The following is a 17,039-nucleotide window of genomic DNA, read 5'->3' as shown; positions in this document are numbered from 1 at the left end:
GATGCCCAGAAACGGGGGTTCAGGCATGTACTTGTGCCTGATAAGAAGTAACAGAGGGTCCTGGTGCTGGGAAGGGGGGTGCAGTGAGCCATAGTACCCAGGAATGGTGGTTCAGGGGGGTTCAGGGTGGTCCTGGGGCCAGATAAGGAACATGGGGGTCCTGGTGCTGGGGAAGGGGATTCGGGGAGGTCACAGTATGCAGGAATGGGGCTGGATGCTGTTCTAGTGCCCGGAAATGGAAGTTCAGGGGGTTCCCAGTGCCCGGAAATTGCGGTTCGGGGGATTCCGGCTGTCGAGGGTCCCCCTCACCTCTCACCGCCCCCCCCAAGCCCCTCCAGGAGCGCCCCCAGCCCCAGCGCTGGAGCCAATCCGCTGCTCCGCTACGGCCCCGCCCCCAGAGCCGCCAGTAACGCTGCTCTTTCCTACCCGCCAATGGTATACCGAGGATTCTGTGACGTCACCGGTCTCCGGGCAGATCGCGGCGGCGCAGAGCGGGGAACGCGGAACCGAAGGTGCCCGAAGGAGCGCAGGGGGAGAGGACGGGGGAATTCCAGGGAATTCCCCGGGATCCCCCCTGGCATCTCCCGGGACCCTCCTCGGCCGTGCTGAACTCGCTGGACCTGCGCTCAAACTCTGCCTGGAGCCCGCTGGCGGAGCAGGACTGGGCGCTGGGACCCCGATCCCTGATCCACAGTCTCCTTCTCTCTCTCCTCTGTTCTCTCCCTTTCCTCCAGGTGATCATAAACCCCAGAGCAGCTGCAGAGCCCCGTGCCCAGGCCGGGTTTCCCAGCAAAGGGAGGCCTGGGGCTGAGGTGCCCCGGGCTGGCCGGGAATGGGGCTCCGGGGGTCCCCGGGCTCACGGAAACGGGGGATCCAGGGGCTGCCAGAGGAGGAGAGCTGGGAAAGGGGGTGCAGGGGGTGTCGGTGCAGGATAAGGGGGTGCAGGGGATCCCGCAGCTGGGCAGGGAGATGTGGGGGCGTCCCAGTGCCCAGGAATGGGGATTCAAGGAGGTCCCAGGGGGGCTCCCCAAAGCCCCCCCCAGGGGGGAGCAGGAGCTGGGTCAGGACTCTGGCGAGAGCAAAGGGGGTGTCCCCAGCATGGGGGCACATGGGGGAGTCACAAGCGCTCCCAGGGGGACAGGACCCCCAGGAGACCCCACCTCACCTTCTCCCGTAGTGGAGGCCGAGCCCCAGCCAAGGCAGACAAAGCCCAACACGAAGCCCCCAGCCCCGGCAGCACCTTGGGTGTGGGTGTGACAGGCTGGTCAGAGAGCCAGAAAACCAGGTAAGTTTTTTCACAGCTGACTTGCGAGACTTTTAGGGAGTTGTAGGGACACGATGATAGCTTGTTATTATAAACAACCTGCAGGTGGTGTTTTCCTACTCTCTGTTTTCCTGTTTTTCTCAAGGATTGTTTCTAAGAAAGGTGTTTTTGTTAATTAGCCAGTCAGGTGAAATGTATTGATTGATTGACCAATCCGGTCTGAATGTATAGGCGCAGTCTATAAAAAGAGAGAATTTTCATATTAAAACTACTGCTGTGCAAAGCAGCCTTCTTGTGAGTCTGTGCCACTTCCTTACTCAGCAGCGACACTTGGGGGGCGTCCAGCGGCAGCTCCGGGGCCAGGAGGGGCAGGATCCGGGAAACGGCGGTGGCTGCTGGGAAGGGACTGGCATGGACTGGGACAGGTTGGGATACACTGGGGTACACCGGGATACACCGGGATACAACGGGATACACTGGGATACACCGGGATACACTGGGATACAGCAGGATACACCAGGACTGGGACCCACTGGGAGCAGGATCAGGGCACACTGAGAACCAGCAGGACCAGAGCTTGGGCAACAGGGATCATAGTGGGACCAACTGGCATTGACTGGTACTGACTGGGATCATACTGGTGGAAACTGGAACCTTACTGGGACATGTGGCTGTGACTATGAGTATGCTGAGGGCAACTGGGATATACTGGGAGTGTCTGTAACCAGACTTAGGGTGACTGGGAACCCACTGAGAGCGACTGGCAGCGACCGGATCTACACTGGGAGCAACTGGGATTGACTGGGACCATGCTCGGGAGATTGGGATCCAACTGGGATCATCCTTGGAATGACTGGGTCTATGCTAGGGGCAAATGAGGTCATACTGGGGCTGAGGGCAACTGGGACCATATTGGGGCAACTGGGACATACAGGGAGTGACAGGAATCATGCTGGAGGTGACTGGGGTGACTGTGAGCAACTGGAATCATGCTGGAAGCTACTGGGAGTGAGTGGAGACACACTGGGGGAACTGGGATATACTGGGAGAGACGGGGAGTGACTGGGATCACAGGAACCATAAAGGAAGTTACTGGAGTAATACTGTGAGTATCTGGGAGTGATTGGGACCATGCTGGGAGTGGCTGGAACTATACCGGGGGTGAATGGAAAACCCAGGGACCATGCTGGGATCATACTGGGGTGACTGAGAGTGACCTGGGGACAACTGGCCCAGCTGGGGCTCAGGATTTTCTCCCGAGGGTTGCCCCAGGTCCTACAGAGCTGAGGGACAGGGGACAGCCAGGGAACACGGCCTGGCCGAGGGACACTGAGCTCCAGCACTTTGGGCTGTTGCCCTTGGGCTCCCAGCACAGGCCAAGGGGCAGAATCCCCTCCAGGAACTGTTGTTTGCTTTAAGCTTTGCTCTGGAACATTCCCCAGGAGCCCCTGCAGTGGCTGCAGCCCAGCCGGGTGCCCGGGGCCACCAAAGCCACTCCGGCCATGCCCTCCTGCCCCGGGCAGGGCACAGAACAGCCAAGGAAAGGCTCGTGCTGGGCTCAGGGCAGGGACAGGGCACTCCCCTCATGCTGCCACGGGCACAGCAGAGCTGGCCTGGGCAAAGGATTGGGACTGATATCCCATGGAATCCCAGCAGGGATTAGGTCTCATTGCACTGTGGGCATTGGATTGGTCATCAATTCAAATCATTTCCCTGTGGTGGTTTGACAGGAAATGTGTTTTTTGGGATGTGGTGTTTTAGGCCAATAGATATTCAGGCTTTAATATTGGCATTTAACCTGGCCATTTAGGACATGGACACACCTCTGAGAACACAGGGTTAAAAGCAGAGCTCTCCCCTGGGAGGGTCCTTTTTTGGGTTTCCGGCGGGAAAGAGTTCGGGTCTCTCCCCTGGCCCAGCTGCTGGCTGGGCAGGGGGAGGGGAAAAGCCATGTGGCCGAGAGAGGTAGGCCTGAGCCCGGGGGTGGAAGGGTGGAAGAGAGAGAGAGAGACACGAGACACCGGGAGCCATCGGGCAGCCCCCCCTGAGAGACACAGAGAAAGAGAGAGAGAGAGAGAGAGAGAGCCGCTGCCTGGGACTGTAACCTTGAGACTTGATAAACATGGGCCTGTGCCGACAGCACGGCTGGGACGGAGAAGAAGGGGGGGTTCAGCCAGCTGCTTGTAGGAGCTTTTAACCCCTTTTTGGAGAATGAGAACTTTACAGATCATTGACCTCTCCTAGAAGATAGAGTGGAAGATAAAGAAAGAAATGTGCAAGTGTAAGAGAAGTCTGGGCGAGCAAGAGATAGTAGAAGAGTAGAAAAGAATCCTAGTGGGAAGAGATGATGGAGTGGCTTTTGTTGGACTCTTTTTGTATAGCCATGGACAGAACCATGTTCCTTGTGACACAGAGACTGCATTCTAGGGGGAGGCAATGGCCACAGAACCAAAAGGGTTCAGTGTTGGTGCCCCTCGGCCCCAGGGGGTGAAAAAATATGGGGGGGACAGGTGTGCCTTTTTTAGATCGAGACAGAGCATCCTTAAAAGACAACCCTAGAAGCAGTTCTGGTCCGTGTTCAGTGATGAGAGCACTAGACATGAAAAAGAAGAAGTCACAATAGCAGATGTACTCCGGGCGGTGCCACGAGTGACACAGAAACACACGAAGCTTCGACTGTGTTTCCAGGGGAAGCCCATAGTGCAAGAAAGACTCCTCTCCTCTTGATGAACTGAAAATTGATTGTCTAAAAAGTAGTGCTAGACCGAGAGTTAGTGATTTGAAGAATAAATGTATTGTGTTAGAAATTTGGTGGGGGGAGGAGGAAATGCATTTGTGAAGTTTTCATTTTCCCTGTGTGTGTGTTCCTTTTTATTTGTAGTTGTAAAGTAGTTAATAAAGTTCTGTTTTCTTTTCTTTCCTAAGTAAGAGCCTGCTTTGCTTATTCCTGGTCACATCTCACAGCAGCTACCAGGGAGAGGGTATCTTCATGGGGGCACTGGCATTGTGCCAGTGTCAAACCATGACATTCCCCATGGAATTCTCCACAGAGTGGCACTGAGTTGGGAGGGATCCATCCATGCAATTCTCACCTGAGTGGGATGAGAGTGAGATTCGGCCATGGAAATTCCATGGGAATTCCTGCATTCCAAGTCTCCCATTCCTGAATCCCACACTCCCTTAGGAATTCCCCTCCCACACCCACCTTTGTGCTCCAGAGCTCCAACCATAGAGCTCCATTTGGGAGCTCTTCCCCACAGGTGTATCCCAGGTAATGCTTCATTCACTGCACCATGATCCCTTTGGATTCCCAGCACCTCTGGGTGATGCAGGTGGCACCGTCAGACACTGCAAAGCTCCCGGGTCCCAGCTGGAAGGAGATGAAATCCCACCCCTTATGGCCATACCAGTGGGATCCATGGATGCTCCATTGGACAGGAGGTCACAGCTGGAAACCACCTGCAGCATGTGGAGACCTGGGAACAAGGAGAGAACGGACCCATGGAGTCGTGTCCCAGCCCCACAGAGCCCCTTGGAGCTTCCTGGATTACCATACCAGTCCCACAGGTCCCATCCCATTCCCAGAGATTCCCCCAGCCCCACAGATCCCAGCCCAGCCCCCGGCTCTCCCAACTCCCCCCAGTCTGTTTGTACCGGCCCTGTCTCCAGGGCACTGTTGGCCACGTGCTGGTTCCTGTCCTTGAGCCGGGGCTGGATATCCCAATATCCCAGCTCTGGCTATCCCAATATCCCAGCCCTGGCTATCCCAATATCCCAGCCCTAGCTATCCCAATATCCCAGCTCTGGCTATCCCAGTGTCCCAGCCCTGGCTATCCCAATATCCCAGCCCTGGCTATCCCGATATCCCAGCCCTAGCTATCCCAATATCCCAGCTCTGGCTATCCCAATATCCCAGGCCTGGCTATCCCAGTTTCCAAGCTCTGGCTATCCCAATATCCCAGCCCTGCTTATCCCAAAATCTCAGGTGTGCCTATCCCAATATCCCAGCCCTGGCTATCCCAATATCCCAGCCCTGGCTATCCCAATATCCTGGCTCAGGCTATCCCAATATCCCAGCCCTGGCTATCCCAACATCCCGGCTCTGGCTATCCCAATATCCCAGCCCTGGCTATCCCAGTGTCCCAGCTCTGGCTATCCCAATATCCCAGCCCAGGCTATCCCACTGTCCCGGCTCTGGCTATCCCAATATCCCAGCTCAGCTCTTGCCCCCATCCCCGCTCTCTGCGGCTCCATCCGGCCCCGCTCGCTGCCCCAGCACTCCCAGGGGGTCCCGTCCACGTCCCCCACAGTCAAGGACTGGGAGACCCCTGGGCCAGGCTCCGACAGCGCCACTTCCAGGCACTGCAGGGAGTGCAGAACTGGAGGGACACAGAGATTTGGGGGAGCTGGGGTGGGTGAGAGATTGGGGATCCAGGTGACTCAAGTGGTCAAGGAAAGGTGGGAGAGCTGGGAAGGAGGTTCAGGGGCTCAGAGTCAAGGAAAGGTGGGGCAAGGATTGGGAGAGGTGGGATGGGCTGTCCTGTGCCCAGGAAAGGGGGTGCCAGGGCTCCTCTGTGTGAGGAAAGGAGGGGCTGGGGCTGGGAAAGGCAGGAATGGCAGCCCAGAGGTCCCAGGGCCAGGGAAAGGGTGGGGCTGGGGGCTGAAGAGGCGGGGGGGCAGGAAAAGGTTGTGTTGGTGCTGGATAAGGGGGTGCAGGGGGGATCTCAGTGCCGGGCAAAGGAGTAAAAGGGTGACTCCATTCTCAGGAATGGGGGGCAGAGGGGTCTCAGGGTCAAGGAAATGGGAGGGCAGGGACATGGAGAGATAGAAAGGAGTTCCAGGGGGTCCTTGAGCCCTGGAAAAGGGAGTCCAGGCTTTCCCAGAAAAGGGGGGTAACGGGGTGGGGACACCCGGGATGTTTGGGAATGGGGAGTTCAGGGGGCCTCTGGTTTTGCAGAAAGTTGGGGCTGGGGGCTGAGAAAGGCAGGAATGGGGGTCCAAGGTATTCCAGAGTGTCCCAGGGAAGTCTGGAGTCTGGGAGCCATGGGATGGTTGGGAAAAGGCGACCAGGGAGTCCTGATGTCCATAAATGGGGGATCCAGGGGGGTCCCTGTGCAGGAAAAGGGGAGCAGAGGGGTCCCTGTGCCGGGAATGGCAGTTCAGGGTCCCAGTGCTGGGGTCCCACTCCCCCCTGACCCCCAGGAGTGCCCCCAGCCCCAGCCCTGGAGCCATCGAGCTGCTCCGGGCAGATCCCAGCGGCGAAGGGTGGGAGATGGGACAGTGCCCGAGGGAGGGCTGGGGGGAATGGGGAGATCACTTCCAGTTGTCCCCAGTGGAGGCTCTGCAAATCCCAGTGAATCCCAGTCTCCCCCAGTGTGTTCCCAGTCACCCCAGTGTGTTCCCAGTCACCCCAGTATGCCTACAGACACTCCCAGCATATCCCAGTTGCCATGATCTCGTAGTCATTCCCAGGCACTCCCAGTTACCTCAGCGTGGTTCAGGTGACCCCAGTCACTCCCAGTACATCCCAGCTGTCACCAGCATGCATCCTATCATTCCCACTTCCTCCCAGTGTGTGCGCAGCTGGCTCCCAGCCTATGCTGGTAGCTCCCAGTAACCCCCAGTCAGGGTCCATTGACACCCACTATAGTCCCAGTATGGTTGTAGCCACTCCCAGTAGGATCCCAGTCACTTGCAGTCTAATCCCAGTCACTCCCATTATGATGCCAGTGGCCCCCAGTGTGATCCCAGGTGCTCCCTGTCAATGCCAGCTGACCCCAGTAGCCTCCAGTACGATCCCCAGTCTCTCCCAGTAGATCCCAGTCACCCCCAGCATGCTCCCAGTCACTCCCACTTCCTTCCAGTTGCTTTCAGCATGATTCCACTTGCTCCCAGCCACTCCCAGTCAATCCCAGTAGGATTCCAGTCACCCTCAGTGGGATCCCAGTCTCACCCAGCATGGGCCCAGCTGTGCCCAGTGTGCTTCCAGTCACCCCAGTATGCTTACAGACACTCCCAGTATATGCCAGTTGCCCTCAGCATAGCCATAGTCATTCCCAAACACTCCCAGTGGCCCCAGGAAGCTGTTAGCTATCCCAGTATGATCCCAGTCATGCCCACAACATCCCAGTTGCCTCCAGCATGCATCCAGTCCTTTCCAGTTACTCCAATTTGCTTGCAGCATGATCCCAGTTTCTCTCTGTTGCTCCCAAGAGCCCAAAGTGTGATTCAGTCACTCCCTTTCAACCCCAATATGATCCCAGTAAGCTCCAGTATGATCCTAGTCATGCACCAGCACTCCCAGTGTGGTCCCAGAATAATCCCAGTTGCTTCCAATCTCTCCCACTATGGTCCCATCTGCCCCCAGCTAGGGTAACCCAGTCAGTCCCAGTATAATGCCATCTGCTCCCAGGGTGCTCCCAGTCACCCCCAGTAAGGGGGATGATGTGCATGGTGTATTCCCAGTCACTCTCAGGTACTCCCAGTATTAGTCCAGTCACTCCCAGTATGATCCAAGTATGACCCCAGTGTTCTCCCAGTCACTGCCAGTAGGAACCAGTTGGGCCCCACATGGTTCCAGTTGCTCTGTTTCACCCTCACTTTCATTCCAGTCACTCCCAGTCTCTCTCAGTGTACCCCAGTTCCTTCCAGCCTATTCCCAGTCACTCCCAGTTCCCTCCAGTATGATCCCATTTCCTCCCAACCTCTCCCAATCAGCCTCAATGTAGTCACACTCACTGCCAGTATGATCCCAGTCACCTCCAGTATGATGTCAGTTAATCCCAGTATAAACCCAGTTGCTTCCAATCACCCCCAGCATGCAGCCAGTCACTCCCAGTTGCTCCCAGTTTCTCCCAGTATGATCCCAGTTGCTAACAGCTGCTCCCAGTCACTCTCAGAATCATCCCAGTCATTCCCAGTATATCCCATTTGCCCCCAACACATCCTCAATTGCCCCTGGAGCCTCCTACTCCCTCCCAGTATGATCCCAGTACAGCCCAGTCCATCCCAGAGATGCCACTCCTGGCATCCCCCAGCCCTCTCTGTGTTCTCCCTTCCCAGATTGCCCGACAGGAGCCCCAAGGGCTGGCAGCCCCCAGCCAGGGTCCCCAGCAAGCCCCAGTGTGGATCTGCAGCCCCCAGGTTTCCCAGTTTGCCTCTCCTTCTCCCCGGGCCGGGTTTCCCCCGGCCCCAGTGGGTGGGAGCAGCCGAGAGCCCCGTGCTGCCCATCCCGACCTGTCCCGGCTCCATCCCCGCTCCTGCCGCGGGCTGCGAGGGCTGCGGGACCGGGGCAGGAGGAATGGGATGGTGGAGCAGGGAGGGAGAAGCAGCGGGACAAGGGCTGGAGGGAACAAGAGAAGGAGGATGAGGAGGAGGCGTGGAGGAGGAGTGGGAGGAAGAGCTGGGATAGAGGAGGAGCAGCGGGAAGTGAAATCGGGGGGAACACGCGGTCCAGCCCTCGCTGTGTCCGCAGCCCTCCCGGCCCCTGGGGCATTTCCCCCCCATATCTCAGGTGACCGCAGAGGGGGAGCTCACCCAAATATCCTGGGCGCTCCATGGGAGGGTACTTTTTTGGGGAGGGGGGGATTTTTGGAGGGCTTCCAAAGCGAAGCCGCAAATGCCCACTGGGGAGATTTTGGGGGTGTCCCGGGAGGTTGTTTTTTCACGGGGGAGGGCAGGAGAGGGGAGAACACTGGGACACCAAAGTGTGCAGCCCAGAGAGAGGAGACCGCCAGGATTCAGCCCGGAGAGGGGAACACCCTGGGAGGGGGAAGCCCTGGAGCTCCCCACAGCCTGGAGCAGAGTCAGGGGAAACGGGAGCGCTGGGACCCCAAGAGCCCCGGAATCACTAAGGGGGAGCCCAGAGAGGGGGAGCCGGGGAACCCCTGGGGGCTGCGGGGAAGCCCCAGCAGCACAGAGAAGGGGGAGCCCCAGAAGCCCAAGGTCAGAAGAGCAGAGAGGGGGGACCCTGGGGATTCCTGTGACAGCCTGGAGAGCGTGGGGACTCTGGAGAGGAGAACCCTCAATACAGGCAGAATCCCCAGAAGTCCAAAGTGGAGAGACCAGAGAGGGGCAATTCATGGGGAGCTCTTTTTTGAAATAATCATGAGACATTCAAGTCTTGGAAGGCTTAGTGATGGCATTTCTGAGGGGTTTTGCAATTAAATTTTTGTGGTCTGGAGGTTTTTTTTGGGCAGAATCTTGGTGGTCTGGAGATTTTTATGGACACAAAATGTCTGGTGACTTCTAGAAATGGGTTGGGGCAGGAGGAATGCCCAACAAAACGCTCTCATACCTTGTTTTTCTCTTGGAAATAGGATTTCTCATTTCCAGACCTCAGCCCAGTCTGTGGGCCCTGTCTCTGGGAACACCCACTGGTGTCACCTCGATATGGTGTCCCTGCTGCTTGTTGTCACCCTCTGGTCCATGTCCCCAGTGTCCCTGTGTCACCCCTGTCCTGGTGTCCACCGTGCCTGGCATCAACCCCTGGTCCATGTCCATCTTGTCTTATGTTGCAATGCAAGATGTAACCAGCAGTATGTATTTTATCACCATCTGTTGAAACCAGGTGGAGCAGTGTTCTTTATCGCTTCCATAACCCATCCCTCCTAACTCCAGGGCAGATATTCTCTATTAATGGGCAAGCGGTTAAAACCAGGTGGGGCAGTTTATTTTTATCTCTTCCACAACCCATCACCCCTCCAGGGACATATCTTCTGTTAATGGGCCATTGAGCCCCATTGACAATCCTCCCTTTCAGGGAGATATCTTCTGTTAATGGGCCATTGAGCCTCACTGCATGACTGATAAAATTACATTATCCCATTGTGAGATGCCCCACCCAGGGGGAGGAGCCAAGCATCCCTACCTGCATATAATCAGAGATTTGGAACACCACAGTCAGGCTTTTCCCACTGGATTCCCAGAGGAGCAGCTTTTCTTCTCCACTGGATTCCCAGAGGAGCAGCTTTTCTTCTCCACTGGATTCACCGAGGAAGACCAGACCTATCTACACCACCACTGGAGCTTTGGAGGAAAACTACACCCTTCTGCAGGATCACTGCTTCAACAGAACCACCTCTGTCACACCAGGAGGACGGCAGCCACCATTTAATTGGAGTGCAACAAACACCCTGACTAACAGGGTGTCAGGTTGGATTCTGACTCTGTCAGTGGTTTTTTTGGTACTACTGCATTTTTTATTTTATTTTTCCTAGCAAAGAACTGTTATTCCTATTTCCATATCTCTTTCCATATCTGAGAGCCCCTTAATTTCAAAATTATAGTAATTTGGAGGGAGGGGGTTTACATTTTCAATTTTAAGGGAGGCTCTGCCTTCCTTAGCAGACACCTGTTTTTCAAACCAAGACAGGCAGTGGGACCATCAAACCCAACACGCTCAGCCCTTGTTTTCCCCCAAACCGGGATTTCCGATTTCCAAACCTTGGCGCAATGCAGGAGAAGGAGGAGGCTATAATGAAGAGGATGATGGCCCGGGAACCCCAGGCAGGTGAGAAGGAAGTCAGTGCCCCTTTCCCCCTCTCTCCTGCTCCATCTCCCAGCCCAGCACGGCCCCCGGCTGCAGGACACCCCTGCTGCCAAAGCTGTCCTGCTGGGGACGCACTGGGGGGATCTCCTTGCCCTGCCCTGTGGAACAGAGGCAAATCCCATCCTCTCCTTGTCCTTCCTCCCCCAGACCAGGAGCTGAGCATGGAGAGCAGGGAGGCTGAGTCACCACAGCAGAACCTTGGGTATGAGGCCGTTTTGAGCGGCTCCACAGTGCAGGAATCCAACAGGGAGGAAAAGCCCCAGAGATCCCTCAGAAGGAAGGGCTACAAACGTAGCCCAGGGAGGTCAGAGGAGGAAAGACCCACCCTGGGACAGGATGGCGGCATGAGCTCAGAGCTGGGGGTCCCTGAGCAGCTTTGCGATGGGGAGAAGCCCTACAGGTGTGGGGAATGTGGGAAATGCTTCAGCCGAAGCTCAGCCCTGATCCGCCACCAAAGGATCCACACTGGAGAAAGGCCCTATGAGTGTGGGGAGTGTGGGAAGAGCTGCAGAGACAACTTTGACCTGATCAACCACCAGAGGAGCCACACGGGGGAACGGCCGTATGAGTGTGGGGAATGTGGGAAGAGCTTTCAGAGAAGCTCCACTCTTCTGAAGCATCAGCGCACACACACAAATGAGAGGCCCTATGAGTGTCCCAAATGTGGGAAGAGGTTTCAGACAAGCTCCCATCTCCTCACACACGAGCGGGTTCACACAGATGAGAGGCCCTTCCGCTGCCCCGACTGCCTGAAGGGCTTCAAATATAACCCCGACCTCATCAGGCACCGGCGCATCCACACCGGGGAGAGGCCCTACGAGTGTCCCGAGTGTGGGAAGAGATTCACCCAGAAGTCGAACCTGATTGTCCACAAGAGGACCCACACTGGCGAGAGGCCCTATGAGTGTGGGCAGTGTGGGAAGAGATTCAGCCAGAGCTCTGAACTGATGCTTCACCAGAGGATCCACACTGGGGAACGGCCTTACGAGTGTCCCGACTGTGGCAAGACCTACAGCCGGAGCGATCACCTGATGATCCACCAGAGGAGCCACACCGGGGAGCGGCCCTATGAGTGTGGGGAGTGTGGGAAGAGGTTTCAAAGCAGCTCAGATGTCCTCGTACATCAGCGGATTCACACGGATGAGAGGCCTTTCCGCTGCCCTGACTGCGGGAAGGGCTTCAAGCACAACTCCACCCTGGTCACCCACCAGCGCATCCACACGGGGGAGAGGCCCTACAAATGTCCCCAGTGTGGGAAGACCTTCAGCCAGAGGTCAGCCTTGACCCAACACGAATGGAGGCACCACTATGAAAGCCCTGTGAGTGCCCCAAGTGTGCTCCAAGTGTGCACGGCTACAGTTCCCCAAGTGTGCACTGCTACAGTTCCATACCCCATGGCAGTATTTGTGCTGCATGCTGCCCAGTGGGCAGAGCCCCAGTGATCTGTGGTGCTGGTAATCTGTGTTGGGAAGACACCTGGCTGGGGGCTCCACCTCTTAGTGGCTCCATGTGGCCTTGATTATCTTTTCATTTCTCTCTGTCCTTTCAAAACACACCAAACCAGGATCAAAATAAAAACATTGAACTAAGATAAGGATGACGACATGTGGAGATCTTCCATGGGATGTGGGGGCTGCTATGCTCCAGGGAGTTGAGGGTTCCTGGGTGGGACTTGGGGGTTGCTCCAGGCTTTGGGCACCCCAGGCTGAGTGACTCTGGCTGCACTGGGAGACCATGGCAGAGTTTCTTGGGCAGCTGATCAAAGCCCCCCCTGACCTGGAACTGTCCCCATGACTCCCTGTCCTGTTTCCCCACGTCCCCTGTCCACGATCCCCCTCTCCCTGCTGTGTACCCAGTATCACTCCCAGTGCCGCGCGGGACGGGGCCGCTTTGGGAATCCCTCCCTAGGGCAGAGCGCGGCTGCATTTGGGTGTCGGCACTGCACGGGCCGGGCTGGGAGTGGAGGAGGAGCGGGAGGAAGAGGAGGGAGACAGGAGGAGGAGGAAGAGCAGGAACGGGAGGAATACGAGCAGCAGCAGCAGCAGAACCAAGTGGTTCACCTGCCTGCCCACTCAGGCCGCAGCTCCCCCGGCTCCAGCAGCATCGCCCCCTCCGGAACCCACAGGTGAGCGGGATGGGGGAGCTCGCCCCAAATCCATCGGGGGGGTCTCTGGGAGGGTTTTTTTGTGGGGCAGGGGATGTTTGGATCTTCCAGGACCCCAAAGCAGAGCCACAAAAGCCCCTGGAGGGATCTCGAGGGTCCCACCTGGCAATTGCCTGGTACTGGTGGGCACAGGGGTGATCTCAGGTTTGGGGATCCCGGGAGAGCCAAGGGTGAACTCAAAAGGTCCGAAGTGGGGAGAGCACAAAGGGGCAATCCTGGAGCTGGTGGACCTCCGGCAGCCTGGAGGGGTGGGGGAGGCTGGGCATGAGTGGTTCCACACCCTCCGAGGCTGAAGGGGCGCTGACTTCTCCAGCTGCACTTGGGCAGCGGGACCATAAACCCAACACACTCAGCCCTTGTTTTCCCCCAAACCAGGATTTCCCATTTCCAAACCTTGGCCCGATGCAGAAGGAGGAGGCTATAAGGAAGATGAAGATCACCCCGGGAGCCCCAGGCAGGTGAGGAGGAAGTCAGTGCACCTTTCCCCCTCTCTCCTGCTCCATCTCCCAGCCCAGCACGGCCCCCGGCTGCAGGACAACCCTGCTGCCAAAGCTGTCCTGCTGGGGACGCACTGGGGGCATCTCCTTGACCTTCCCTGTGGCACGGAGGCAAATCCCATCCTCTCCTTGACCTTCCTCCCCCAGACCAGGAGCTGAGGATGGAGAGCAGGGAGGACAAATCCCCACAGCAGAACCTCGTGGAAGAGGCTGTTTTGAGCGGCTCCACAGTGCAGGAACCCAATGGGGAGGAAAAGTCCCAGAGATCCCGCAAGAGGAGGGGCTGCAAACACAGATCACAGGGATCTGAGGAGGAAAGACCCACCCTGGGCTAGGGAGGTGGCCGGAGCTCGGAGCTATGGGTCCATGAGCAGCTTCAGGGCAAGGAGAAGCTCCAGAAGTGCTTGAAATGTGGGAAGAGCTTTTGTTGCAGTGTGATGCCCCCAGGTGTGCCAACCTTCCCCCTCCCCCTGTTGCCCTCCTGCTAAGAGCTGTCCATCAATCTTAACATTCCAGCAGGGGTGTCGTGTGCTTGGCAAAAGTTCAAAAGATGCCCCTCAGGTCCAGGCTCATTGGCCTGTCCAAGCGTCTATATCCCTTGAGCCTTCCCCTCCTCCCACCTGGTTGGCCCTCACCTGTCCCTTCCCTTCCCCCTGTCCCCGGGGCTTAAAAGCAGACGAGACCATGCAGCCTGGCGTTCTATTGGGAGCTGTTTTAGAGGTCTACCATGCTGCAATAAAACTCTGGATAAAGACTCTATGATAGAATCTGCTCTTTTCTCTTCACTGTCGCCTGAACCTTTTCCACCAGAGGTAAACTGAGTTCCTGTTTTGCCTGGCTTTGTTCCGAGTGCCTAGCTGCAGCATCCAGCTGGCCAAAGGTATCTCTGGGGTAAAATGCCACAGCTGCCGTCTTTGGTCCAGCATTGAGGGCTAGACGAAGCCGGGCACGACACACCCAGAAATGTCAGGATTAATATTCTATATACTGGTGCGCAAATGTGTGGCTGCACGAACCTGCAGCCCCAGAAGGAATCTCAGAACCTTGGAAAAGCGTTACGGCAGCTTAGCGTCCACTGTAGAGCTGTGGTTGCACAGCTCTCCGGAGAGACTTTGGGACTGAACCCACAAGAAGCCTCGAGGAACGCTCTGCGCCTCTGGAAAGCGCAGCTCCTTTCTGGTGAGCGAATTTTCCAGGGGAGAATAGGGGAGCCCCTCCTGCCCAAGGGGTCCTATTCAGTGAAGAGACCAGCCTGCCTGATTTTGCCAACAACAGCTTCGATTTTGGTGAGTATTTATGCTCCTTGGCAAGGCAGAAGCTCAAATTCCATCTATGCTGTGAGGCTTGTTCTTTCCTGCTCTTGGATTTAGGCTGCGAAGCCCTGCGGAGTGAAAGCGATACCCTGTATAGCTTCAGCACACTGTGGCGTGTTTTTGCCGTTTTTAGAAGTGGTGGCGCTGGCTTGGAGTAGTGGAACAGCTCTGCCTGCCCCTTCCCCGGCTCGGCAGCGCAGCGTGCTCGGCCCTCGGTGCGGGGGGGCTGCTCTCTCTCGGTGCAGGGGCGGGGGGTGCTCTCTAACGTGGTGCAGGGCAGCCCCAGCTCCGGCTTGCCGCACGGTACGGGGGTTGCTCCCTATACGTGGTGCGGGGGGGCTGCTCTCTACATGTGGCAAGGGGGGGGCTGCATTCTCAGGCGGGGGAGGCTTTGTCTGTCTCTCCACGCCCCGGGGCGTGTCCCCATTCCCTGCTGCTGCTGCCACGGCAGTTTTAAAAGCAGTATATACAGCTGCATTGTAAAAGCTTTCATCTGATCGTTATCACTTTTTTACTGTGGTCTTTTTAGAAATCGGTAGCTGATTTTGGCTTGGAATTCGGTTGGCGAGACTTTGTTCTTTGCCATTTACATCTAAAATGGGCTCGAAGTTAAGCACAGAACACATAAGGAGTCTATTACCATATTGTTGGAATTTTAGGCAGTGCAAATGTAAAGTTCTCTAAAGGAAAATTGAAACTGTTTATAAGGTGGCTTTTTCTACACTTCCCACAAACTTCTCCTGAGGAAGTCCACAATATTCAATTTTGGGATAAAGTAGGGCATGAATTGATAAGCTTGGGACAGTCTGAGAATACATCTTCAGCTAAATTTGTGTTCTGGAGTCTACAAATTCGAACAGCCTTGCTCAAACAAAGGGAATTGGAGAAAAAGCCAAATATCAAGCCATGTACCTCTGCTCTCCCTGTTTCTTCCCCTTCTAGCCCTAAACCTCTTACCCCAAAACTTGGCATTTTAAAGAGAGCAAATCCTGCTCATATGCTGGGAAGTCGACTCCCTGAGCATGTTAAAATGCCTGAATTCCCTTTTCCACAAGGACCTGGCCAGACCACGTGGAACATTTTCCAAAACCCTGTGTCCCCACTCTGAAACCCAGAGCACGTGTCAGTTTTTCAGAGAGCAGTGATGCCCAAAATGGCCCCCAGTCCCTAGGGGGTACCCAAGATGGAGGATGCCACGTGGCACCATCCCAAACCTGGTCATCTTCTTCCCAAGATCCCCTTAAGCATCCCAAAATTCTTTCCCCATCCCCCTCTCCTCCTGCTCCTCGCAACACCTTCCCTCCTCCCCCCTTTCCTACAGTACCCTCAGCTCCGCCCCTCTACTCCTCCCAGGGGGCGTCTGCTGATGTGATGTCACCAGGTGTCCCCGCCCCCTGTTCCCACGGTATCCCCACCCCCTGCCTTCCCCTGTCCCCGCCCCCTCCCCGGGTTCCCACGGTGGGGGCACGCCCACTGCATGTCCCCAAACCTGTATTTGTTATCTCAATAATTCCAATGCAAGGGATACAGGGCAGGAAGCTGCAGACCCAATACAGGGTCCCACTTTGTCATTCGCTCCTGTTTCATATCAGCCTGCAGCACAAGGAGGAGCGGCCCCAACTGCTAATTGGAGCTCTATTGGACGACAATTGATTAAAGAGGTCTGTAAATCTCACGGCGAGTATGGCCCACACAGTCCATATTTCCGTGGCCTTTTAAATTCTGAATTGAGTAGGACTGTAGTAGTCCCACATGATTTAAAACAGCTTCTCTCATGCCTCATGACCTCTACAGAATTCAAATTATGGGAATTAGCATGGAAACAACTGCTAAAAGAGGCTCTCCCAGGTTTGCATGGTGATCCAAACACAGCAAAAGATGCTAATGGCATGCCAATTACCATTGAGCATCTCTCTGGTGAAGGCCAATAGTCTTCACCCTCAATCCAAGTTACTGCAATTCCTGTAGAAACACTCGAGAAAGTAAAGGAAGCAGCTGAAAAAGCATTCTTTTCCCTCCAACCTGAGGGGCCTTTTGAGCCCTACAGTAAGATTAAGCAGCTACCATCAGAGCCTTTTCTGAAATTTGTAGAAAGGTTAACTAGAGCCATTGAAATACAAGTTAAAAAAGAGAATGCAAGGGAAGAGGTTTTAGAGGAAATGGCATTTACAAATGCAAATGAACAGTGTCGAGTGGCAATTTTGAGTCTCCCTCTAGAACCTCCCCCTACACTAAAAGGTATGCTTCTAGT

General features: G+C 55.9%; 1 protein-coding gene and 1 pseudogene across 1 annotated transcript in view; one reads left to right on the top strand and one right to left on the bottom strand.

The window, feature by feature from the left end:
- The window catches only part of LOC139605266 (zinc finger protein 436-like), a 167,189-nt gene extending 154,781 nt beyond the window's left edge, over nt 1-12,408 (top strand). The window contains exon 2 of the mRNA XM_071456631.1: nt 10,962-12,408. Coding sequence (XP_071312732.1) covers nt 10,962-12,256 — 1,295 coding nt within the window. The 3' untranslated portion in view covers nt 12,257-12,408. The remainder of the gene's footprint in view (nt 1-10,961) is intronic.
- On the bottom strand, nt 370-7,224 carry LOC139605264 (class I histocompatibility antigen, F10 alpha chain-like; annotated as a pseudogene).
- Nucleotides 12,409-17,039: the final 4,631 nt, after the last annotated feature.

This window comes from Agelaius tricolor, unplaced genomic scaffold (assembly GCF_023055355.1).
Source record: "Agelaius tricolor isolate 1412-34295 unplaced genomic scaffold, bAgeTri1.0.p SCAF_63, whole genome shotgun sequence".
Lineage (NCBI taxonomy): Eukaryota > Metazoa > Chordata > Aves > Passeriformes > Icteridae > Agelaius > Agelaius tricolor.
Note: the sequence above shows the minus strand (reverse complement) of the source record. Positions and strands in the feature narration are given on the sequence as shown.